The sequence below is a fragment of the Otolemur garnettii genome, unplaced genomic scaffold (genome assembly GCF_000181295.1).
Source record: "Otolemur garnettii isolate 467f Iridium unplaced genomic scaffold, OtoGar3 scaffold00023, whole genome shotgun sequence".
NCBI lineage: Eukaryota > Metazoa > Chordata > Mammalia > Primates > Galagidae > Otolemur > Otolemur garnettii.
In genome coordinates this window covers 1,820,542-1,831,147 of record NW_003852418.1, presented here as the reverse complement: position 1 = coordinate 1,831,147, position 10,606 = coordinate 1,820,542, and the positions used below count along the sequence as shown (strand labels likewise).

Sequence of the window (10,606 nt, the reverse complement as noted above, 5' to 3'; positions counted from 1 at the left end):
GCCCAGGAGTTGGAGGTTGCTGTGAGCGTGATGCCATGGCACTCTACCCAGGGGGATAGCTTGAGGCTCCGTCTCAAAAAAAAAAAAAAAGAATAATTACCTATCTGTCCTGATATGGAAAGATCTACAAGATAAGTTAAGGGTGCTCAGTTTGGCAGCACATATACTAAAATCTGAACAATACAGGGAAGATTAGAGCATGGCCCCTGCTCAAGGAAGACACACAAATTTGTGAACCACTTGATATTTTTTAAATAAATAACAATAACAAAACATACATTAAAGAAATGATAATCATAATACACTAGTGATATGGTTTCAATGTTGGCCCCTCCAAATCTTATGTTGAAATTTGATCGCCAGTGTTGGAGGTGGGGCTGGGAGATGTTTGGGTCATGGGGCCTGCTCTTTCACAAATGGCTTGGTGCCATTTTCGTTTTATTAGTTCTCATTTATAATAACTCACTTTATTAGTTCTCATTTTATTAGTCCACACAAGAGCTGATTGTTTAAAGAAGGCTGGCAGCACCTCCTCTCTCTCTTTGCCCCTTCTCCCTTCCCTCTGGATTGGAAGCTCCCTGAAGCCCTCACCCAAAGTAGCAGATGCTGGCACGATGCTTCTCGTACAGCCTGCAGAACTATGAGCCAAATAACTACTTGCCTTTATAAATTACCAGCTTCAGGTACTTCCTTTATAGCAGGACTACACATGGGTATTTATATTTTTAAAGAAAGGGTAAACACATATGTTTATGTGTAGACTATCTTTAGGAAAAAAAAAGAAACTGGTAACAGTGATGCCTCCAGATAGGGGGATGGGGTGGGTGTCTGGGGAACAGGAATGTGAGGAGACATTTGTACAGATGTATATATTACCTAATTTTCAATGTTTTCATTTACTAACCTATAAGAAGTCCCAGAATATGCTTTCACTTCCTCTAAATCCAAGCTCAACAAGAAAGCACCCACAAGTTTTATATATATACATATATATATATATATATCAAATGAGCCTTCCTTGACCCATCCAGTGTGAGCAGAAACACAGGTGACCAAAAAGTCACAGACAATTCTGCCTTAACTTGAAAATGTATTTCTGTACACATATTGGGTTAGAGGCACACCTGATGGTCCAAAGTAATAAAGTATTCCATAAATACCTGGTTTGGAATGAAGTAAAACCAGCCTAATTCTCCCACTCTCATCACTGCTCAGCTGATCTGGTGCCAGCCACACCAGCAATGTGTCTGGTAAAAATCAAAAGAACTAGAATGTTGCCAGTTTCTAACTAGCAAACAAGGCACTGACTTTGGAATTTGGCATTGTCTAGAGTCTAGGTACACAGTTCTCAAATCTTTGTGTGACAATCTCCTGGGACTTTTGTTAAAAATGAAGCTTCCTAGCCCCATCCTCAGCTTCTGATTCAACAGGTGAGGCCTGGGAATCTGCACTTCCACGAGCACCCAGAGGAGATTCCACTGCAGATGGTCCAATGACCATCCATCTACATCAATAATTTTCAACCTGTGTGCCTTGAGGCACATTTGGTGTGTCATGAAAATTTGTAAAGATTATTAATTAAATTATTTTTGAAAGAAGTTTAAAGCACAGTAAGTATATTTCTTTTTTTACTTCTTTTTTGATCAATATACTTTAAGTGTCCCACAGAAGTTTAACTGTAGGTTCAAGTGTGCTGTGAGATTAAAAAGGTTGAAAAACACTGGTCTAGATGCTTTCTTTCTTCTTGGTTGCTTGGACTTCGTGTTTTCTTGTGTTTTGGGTGGGGGAAGGAGAAAGGTTTAAGTTGGCATGTATTCTATAAATGGTCGGTCTACTGCATAAATGGATGAAAGAATGGACAGATGGACAGGTGGACAGGTGGATAACTGAGGAAAACTTTAAAAACAAGGAGATACAGACAAATAGAGAAATAGGCTAGGCATTCCAGGAACGGAAATAACATAAGCAAAAGAAAGAAGATGTAAATAAGCAAACTATGCAAACTACTGGGAAGGGGGACTACAAAAAGCCCACCCAAAGTTCAGGTTTGGTTTAGAAACGAGTTTCAGAAGGTGAAGTGAAGGCTTTACTGTGAAAGGCAAAGCTACAGAGTCTTGACTTACGGGGCAGCGTAAGCTGTACGTGTTTTAAGAAAATTGGGCAGCAGGAACATAGAAGACTAATTTGAGCCTGAAGAAAGTGAAGGTATTAAAATTCCAGCTTCATGCCCCAAAGGCCCACAGGGTCTAAGAAGCACTGTGCATGGAAAGAGTCAGATGTGTGACTTCTGAGAGAGTTGACAAAATAACCAGTTTGGAGACTGGGAATATGACAGTACCATCCACAGACACAGTGAAATCAAGGAGGGTTGATGAGGAGGATGGGAATGAGCTTCAGAGAGCTGGAGCTGGCAGGATTAAGGGACAACTTTGCCCAGCAGTATCCCCTGCTGAGAGAAGGTTGCCGTGTAATGGTATTGGGTAAAAGAGGTGATCTTTAAAGACTTCTTGTTGCATATGAATGTTTTGACATAATAACTAAGAAAGTTACATGAAGGCTATGTTAACCAGTTTGATGGAAGTGTCTTGGATTGTGTGTGAAAACACCACACTGTACCCCAGAAGTGCATTAATGTACACAGTTACCATTCAATAAAAAAAAAAAAAAAAAAAAAGACTTGTTGTTGCTTTAGGTCCAATTTCTGTTTTTAAAGCTACGTTTACTTTTAGTTTGAATGGGGAGAGGAGAGGTGAAGGGGTAAGTAACTTTATCCTTTTCATCATCTACATTTATCTTTAACACCCTACCTCAACATGCTTAAACTCCACTTTCCTTTTTTTTGAGACAGGGTCTCACTAGGTCATCCTCAGTAGAGTGCTGTAGCGTCACAGCTCACAGCAACCTCAAACTTTTGGGCTTAAACCATTCTCCTGCCTCAGCTTCCCAAGACGCTGGGACTACAGGCACCCACCACAATGCCTGGCTATTTTTTGTTGCAGTTGTCATTGCTGTTTAGCTGTCCTGGGCTGGTTTCGAACCCGCCAGCCTCGGTGTATATGGCTGGTACCGTAACCACTGTGCTACGGGCGCTGAGCTTCTGCTTTGCTTTTTATGAATAACTTACACTCTTCTTCTTACCATTTTTATTTCAACGATGTTTCTCAACTTCCTGTTTTCCTTTTCTTTTTCTTTTACATTAGCCATTGCACTTATTTTATCTTACAAGTATAGCCAGAGGACAAGGAACAGTGAAAACAGGCCAAAATTTAAATATTCAGGTAAACAGTAATTTCCCTTGAACTTGAGTGTCTCCTACATGTCAGATATATTACTAAATACTCTGCATGGATTCCTTCATCCCATCCTTGTAACAATCCTGTGAGGCAGGTGCTACTACACAGTATTAGGGCCATATTATATACAGTTAAGGGCTCAGAAGCTCAGAATGGTGAGGCAAAGTCCACAGCACACAAATGGTGAGACTTAGGTTTGAACTTTGAAGTCTAGTTGAATCAAGACACTTAATCATGGCTCAAACTGTGTCTCTTGATGGTAAGAAAGCAACAGTGAACCTATCACCTCATCTCCTGAGAGTCAAACTTGTCAACAGTCACACATGAGTGAGCTTAGTAACCGGAAGAAATCCACAGACCGTCAAGTGACTACAAGGTTTGAAGCCACATGAAACTCCAATCAGGCAACTTGGCTAAATTAAGAAGGCTGCTGCCTCATATCCACTTGGAGAAAAGAACATATTAATAGAAAAGGAACTATCAGCACAGTCTAGAAAAGGCAGTCCCTGAGTGTAAGAACTTGGCACCTTTCACCCAGCACTGCTCAGGACAAAGACAGAAACAGCTGCAGGTGCTGGTGACCACACCTGCTCGGGTCACTCCAGATGCAGCTTGCGCAGCAGGGAGTTATTTATCACCCCTCACAAGCGGCCGTATGACATGAATATCCTTCACATTTATCTAATCTGCTTGTGGCTCTGCACCTCCTGATTACAATTTGGCTTCCCATGTGGACTAGCCAATGAGGAGGAAGTGTGCCCATCTGCACTGTCATCTATACTAGAGAACCGCGATTCACCATAATCACACATATCCTGAATGAATTCTAGTTGATACTCTGGTCTCTGGTAGCTGAGCATATGTACATTTCATGAGCTCTAATAAAACTGAGTATTTGGATGTGCACGCTTCCATGCAGTAACCATACCAACATCCTACCTCTGTCTCAGCAAAAGTTAACTAGCTGGCCACTTCAACTGAAACCTCAGATTCCCAATTGATACTGTGTAAAGGAATATCTTTCAAAAGAAAGCAAAAATTAATTATATGCTGGTAATTTGTTGCAGCTGGGTACATAGACATTCACTGTTGTACTTTCTCTACTTTTCCATATGTTTGAAATTATCCATAATTAAAAGCATAAAGGGAAAAAAAGAATGTTATTCCAATTCTTTCAATTTTCCAATATATGAATTTTAACTGAAAAAATCTAAAGAATTCCAAGATTTTAAAACGTTAAAACACACATATTTAGAAACACGGTCCCTTAGAATAGGGGCATTTGTAGGTTAACTGTGTTCTAACGAACCATTAAGAGCAAGAGGACATTATAGCCCTCCTCAGTGATGAGCGTAGAGCTACTGCAGACACACAGTTCATGACCACAGACTCAACATGCTTATTCGAGGTACCTTGAACACTGGCAGCTTCTGCCTCTGTTGCTCTATTGAAAGGGCAGCGTAAGGGTTATAAACAACGGTGGTCCCAGAGTTTTCAGCAAGACTTTGTCTCTCTTCAGAGATGCTGACGCCTGGCCCCTCTGTACCTGCAGCAGAAATGTTTTTTCAGATTCTCTGATGCAGTGAACAGAAAAAGGTATAAAGGTTATAAATTTTCAAAGACAAAGAAAGATATACAACAGAAGCAATCCTTTTTATCTCAAACTACTAAAAGGTATTCAACTTTAACTTGAGGAAAGCATCTAGAAAAGTAATTATCAGAACACGAAAATCTTCCTAAAAGCTTCACTGCAGCATCAAGAACAAGGGAGATGACAGTCCCACTCATTCCAAATTGGTCACCCAGAACTGCACATTACAGAGATAGTGCCTTTACTTCTGGCTTCCATGATACTGAATTCTTAACAGAAGTGAAAGAAACGCAGTGGGAATTAGCTGAGGCAAAAGGATGAATCCTGCTCCTGCAGATGGCAACACAGCTCAGAGAACAGAGCAGGGGACTCCAAGCAGCCAGGGTTTTCTTTCTCCTCTCTTGGTACCTCTGGCAGGTTCCTTTCACTTGGCTTAGGTTGGTTTCTCTACAGGAGATGGAAATGGAGCTGCTGGCAGGGCCAGACCTCAAGCTTACACCTCCTCTCCCAATCATTCATTCACTCACCTGGTGAGGAGGGACGGAGGACCCACTCCATGCTAGGTACTGCTCTACATGCTACAAATACAGCAGTGAGCAGTGCAGATACTGGCCCGAACCTCTCCGGAGAATGTAACTTAGCGCAGGGATAAATGGTACAGAAAGAAACAAAGATACTGCAAGGGGGCCTGGGAGTCCCAGGTGTGTGCTGGGTATGGGGGTGGGGAGGCGATTTTATACTGGACAGTCAGGGACGGGCTTCTTGTCCTGCTTAAGTCCAGTGTCCACTCTGATCCAGCCAACCACGGCTGGTGGAGTGGGAAGCAGGGAGTGGCAGGCCCTCTGGAACCACAGAGTCAGAGTGGTTAGATGCTATTCCCAGAAACCTCTGTGCTGAGCAGTTTAAATACAAATATCCACCAGAGCTTTTTGCTAAGAACTATGACAAACTGTTGCTCAGGATGGTGAGGAATAGGCAAGCCTTATCTCATCATGAAAACCTGCTGAATGTAACACAGATTTTTAACTAAAAAGGAAAAATTCTCAGGAGAAACATGAGTTCATATTTTAGGATCAGCTTCTGTAACTTTTCATGCTGACTTGTCTGTGCAGCCCTAGGAAAGAACTAGAAGTAAAAGTAAACGATACAGGGTTCAGAATCAACTCAAGGAAGATACTTCTAAAAGGGAGAGCTGTTCAACATGGGAGTGTGCAGCCTTGTCAATGAATAAAAATTCTCCCCAGATGTTCAAAACTGTGCAGCACAGCCTCCTGCTGGGGGCACTACAGAGATAATCACCAAAAATTATCACCTCCCGGGTCAGCTCAGAATCTCTGGAAGGACAGGGCTTTATGACAAGAATATTCAGCCCTCTGATTTATTCTTACCTTTTTTGGAGGGATTTCAGATCCCTTCAACAATCTGATAAAGGCTATGAACTCCCTCAACTCAAAAATGTATCAGAATATACTTTACCAAAATAAAAAATGCTGAGGGTCCACACACTCCCTAGAGCTAAGATAAGAACCACTGCTTTAGATCTCTGACCCTCTTCCATTTATTTCCAGGAACACCGTTGTATTCCAGAGGTTCAAGATTGCCAAAAATCGGAGGGAGAAGGGACGGGGGAATGGGTGGAGGGAGGGAGTTAGGAGGGATTACTTCTGAGGTTTACCTTATAGGGGTACAGGTGAATCTTTCTAAGAGTAGAATGTGAATGTTTCAAAGCAATAACTGAGAAAATGACATGAAGGCTGTGTTGACCAGTTGATGGAAGTATTTCAGATTGCATGTGAAAACCCCACACTGTACCCTAGAAGTGCATTAATGTACATAGTTACCGTTCAATAAAAAAAAAAAAAAAAAAAAAAATTTCCCAAAAATCAGTAAGTGGGGCACTGCTCTGTTGCTTTTGCCAAAATGTTGATCTTCCTTTCAACAAGATAAAAGATAGAACAGGACCTGGAACAAAGCCTGCACTCAAAGAAACCTTTCCTTTCTTCCTTTATTATCACTACGTCTTTTCTGTTCTTTTTTGAGACACCCTGATAGAGTGCTGTGGCATCACAGTTCACAGCAACCTCAAACTCTTGGGCTCAAGCAATCCTCTTGCCTCAGCCTCCCAAGTAGCTGGAATTACAGGCACCCACCACAATGCCTGCCTATTTCTTTTTTTTTTTTTAGAGATGGAGTCTCACTCTTGCACAGGCTGGTCTCCAATTCCTGAGCTCAGGCAATCCACCCACCTTGGCATCCCAAAGTGTTGAGATTACAGGTGTGAGCCACCACGCCCAGCCTATTATTCTTACAACATCTTAATAAGTCCTTGTAATCTTTACTCAAGAAAACTACTACAATACTTATTCCCTTCTGCTGCGTTTTTGTCCTGAATGTGGTCTGTTCAAACCACATTTTAAGCCTTCACATTCTCTTTGGAAAGGAACATTTTAACACTGCTCCTGCAAGGTCTCTTGCAACTTGGTCTCTTGTCCTCCACCAAGGTTTAATCAATCCATGGCAGGGGCCCTTCTCTTCTACCCACTCTCTCCCTTGTCTCCAACCTGCAGTCCAGCCCATCTCATTGTATTGTTATGAGTACTTTTTACAAGATTTGTCAGTTGATAAACAGCATAACTTCTCCTTACAAAACACTTCATTCAGCCAAACCAAAACATCAGGGCTACTTTCCCACCATAAACGTCCCACTGCCCATTATGCTTGTTTTATCCTTGAGAGTAGGCTCTATGTTTAAGGGAGTAACAAGTTGATAATTTTTGCAAACCATAACATCTTCATTTCTCCACCTTTAAAATAAGACTGATTAACAGTACCCTCAATCTCACATTCCCTTTAGCCCAGTTTCTCAAAATTTGAGTGGTGACACATTAGTTAGTTATGAAATCAATACAGTAAGTCATTCCAGCATTTCTAAAAGCATGAAGTAGATAGCCTGGGCAAGAGCAAGAACCCCATCACTACTAAAAATAGAAAAAACTATCCAGGTGTTCACAGCAGGCACCAGTAGTCTCAGCTACTTGGGAGGCTAAGGCAGGAGGATTGCTACAGCACTCTACCCAGGGTGACAGACTGAGACTCTGTCTCAAAAAAAAAAAAAAAAAAAAGTCAGCACAGTGGCTCCCGCTCTATAATTCCAGCACTCTGGGAGGCCGAAGTAGGTGGACTGCTTGAGCTCAAGAGTTCGAGTACAGCCTGAGCAAGAGCAAGACCTCAGCTGTAAAAAATTGCTGGGCATTGTGGCAGGCACCTGTAGTCCCAGGTACTCCGGAGGCTGAGGCAAGTAAATCGCTTCCAGCCAAGGAGTTTGAGGTTGCTGTGAGCTATGACGCCACTGCACTCTACCAAGTGGCGACAAGGGAAAACTCTGTCTCAAAAAAAAAAAGGATGAAGCAGAAATAAAATAGAAAGTATCAAAGAACATTCCAGAAAGCAACATTGTTTTCGTATAACTTTTTTCAGTTGTATATGTGTGTTAGATCACAACACAATGTATTTCTTACTCTGAGTCAGGCCAAAAAGGCTTCAAAGCTGTTGTTATAAAGTTATCATCAAGCACATGGTCAGCAATCACAAAATATTTATCAAAAATGAACAAATGAAAATGGATTGGTCCTTCTGATCCATGTGTACTCACAAATCTGGGTAAAATTTGTTTTCTAGGAAAATCTCAGGTGGGTCATAGAAGGCCATTAAGTCAAACCGGTAAGGTAGAGATTACAAACTACTGGCTTAAGGTCCCCAGATATGCTACTATTAAAATGTTTTAAATAGTTCATTTAAAATAACACATAAACATTTCCCATTCAAATCTGGACATCAGTCTTCTGAAAAAAAAAAAAAAAAAAAAAAACTGGGCAACTCTGGTAACAATATGGTGGACCTCAGAACAGCTCCCTACTTTAGAAAGGACATGCAAGCTCCACTGTACACCCACACTGTCTAAAGCTACCCAGTGTACACGCTGCAGTCTGCCATAGTACCTATCACTCCCTGTTACTTCCACCCAGCACCTTCACTCATTTAGTCTGAAAGGCCTCTGTATTTACTGCAGCCTATGACTCCGGACTTAACATGATTCCAACATACAGCCTTATATGTAGCTTCTATCACCTCCCTGACCTTCACCCTGCATTTCGCACAACCTATTTCATATCATGAACTTGAGTTTACTCATCTATAAAATAAGAGTATTATCACCATCACAGACATACTGTGACTGTTTATTAAGATGCTGTAAGTGAAAGTTACTAGTACAAATCAAGGGCCCAATAAATGTGCACTAAAGCTATTCCCACCTCAATTGATGACAACACAGTTTACCCAAACTAGTGGTTCCCATACTTTGATGCGTGCCGGAATCTCCCAGAGACTTTAAAAAAATACCAATGCCTGGTGCAGGGCATGTAGCTCAAGGAATAGGGGGCCAGCCACATATACCAAGGGTGGAGTGTTCAAACTCTGCCCTGGCCAAAAAAAAAAAAAAAAAAAACACTGAAAAGCCACCCAATAAACACTCAATGCCTGCTTAGAAAAAGATAAATAAAATAAAAATACTGATGTCTAGCTCCTAGCCCTTCAAGTTCTAATTTCCCAGTATGGGGTACAACAGGACATCAGAATTTTTTAAAGCTTCCCAAATGACTGAACTGTAGAGCAAAATCTGAAAATCACTAACCTTAACTGTAACCCAAGCCAGAAATCTAAGTCATTCCTGACTTTACCTTCTTCGACTTTTACCTCTAATATGTCTCACCAAAAATAGTAAGATAAAATGTCTCTCCAAAGGCCCTGCTTCTTGGCTCCCAGGCCAGAATTGAGGTTTTCAATATTCCTCCTGGATTTTACTAGTAACCTCTCTAAGTGTCCCTGCCTCTGATTTCCTCCACCATCATTATCCAGACAACTGCCAGAATTAGCTTTCTAAAATAAACTTACTATGTCATTCCTCTGCTTAAAACGGTGAAGTTCAAATTTCCTTTTTTTTTTAAGACAGAGTCTTACTTTGTCGTCCTTGGTAGAGTGCCGTGGCATCACAGCTCACAAAAGCCTTGAATTCTTGGGCTTATGAGATTCTCTTGCCTCAGCCTCCCAAGAAGCAGGGACTACAGGGACCTGCCACAATGCCTGGCTATTTTCAGAGACAAGGTCTCCCTCTGGCTCAGACTGGTCTCAAACCTGTGAACTCAGGCAATCCACCCACCTCAGCCTCCCAGAGTGCTCGGATAACTGGAGTGAGCCACCACAACCGGCCTGAAGCTCTAATTTCTTAACTTGTTGTGGAGACCTTTACCTACCTCTGTGGCTTTTTCTCCTGCCACTCCTCCTACCACTTACCATGATATTACTCAATTATTCTGGGTTTTTGGACATTCCTCAGGGACAAATCCCACTTTACCTAGAATTCCATTCCTCTATTTCTCCATGAAATAACACTTTATTTAAAAATGTTCACTCCAAAAATATCACCACCTTTATGAAGTCTATCTTACCCACACATTGAACTTTTCTCTTCCTCTTCTATACTGCCATTTGATCATAATGGCTACATACCTGTGCTAAGAGCCTTTTATGTATTAGTCTCATTTAATCCTTAGAATAACCCTTTTGGGCTCAGCACCTATAGCTCAACCGGCTAAGGCACCAGCCACGTACACCTAAGGTGGCGGGTTTGAATCCCCAGCCCGGACCGCCAAACAACAATGAC

At 41.6% G+C, this 10,606-nt stretch overlaps 1 protein-coding gene and 1 non-coding gene across 2 annotated transcripts in view; one reads left to right on the top strand and one right to left on the bottom strand.

Annotated features, from left to right (window-relative positions):
• DHX35 (DEAH-box helicase 35) overlaps window positions 1–10,606 on the bottom strand; it is a 79,470-nt gene that overhangs the window by 66,361 nt on the left and 2,503 nt on the right. Inside the window, exon 2 of the mRNA XM_003787593.3 lies at window positions 4,706–4,839. Within this exon, the coding sequence (XP_003787641.1) occupies window positions 4,706–4,839 (134 nt within the window). The remainder of the gene's footprint in view (window positions 1–4,705; window positions 4,840–10,606) is intronic.
• LOC111724500 lies at window positions 143–251 on the top strand. The gene has a single exon (XR_002772795.1). It is a non-coding gene; the product is annotated as a U6 spliceosomal RNA (small nuclear RNA).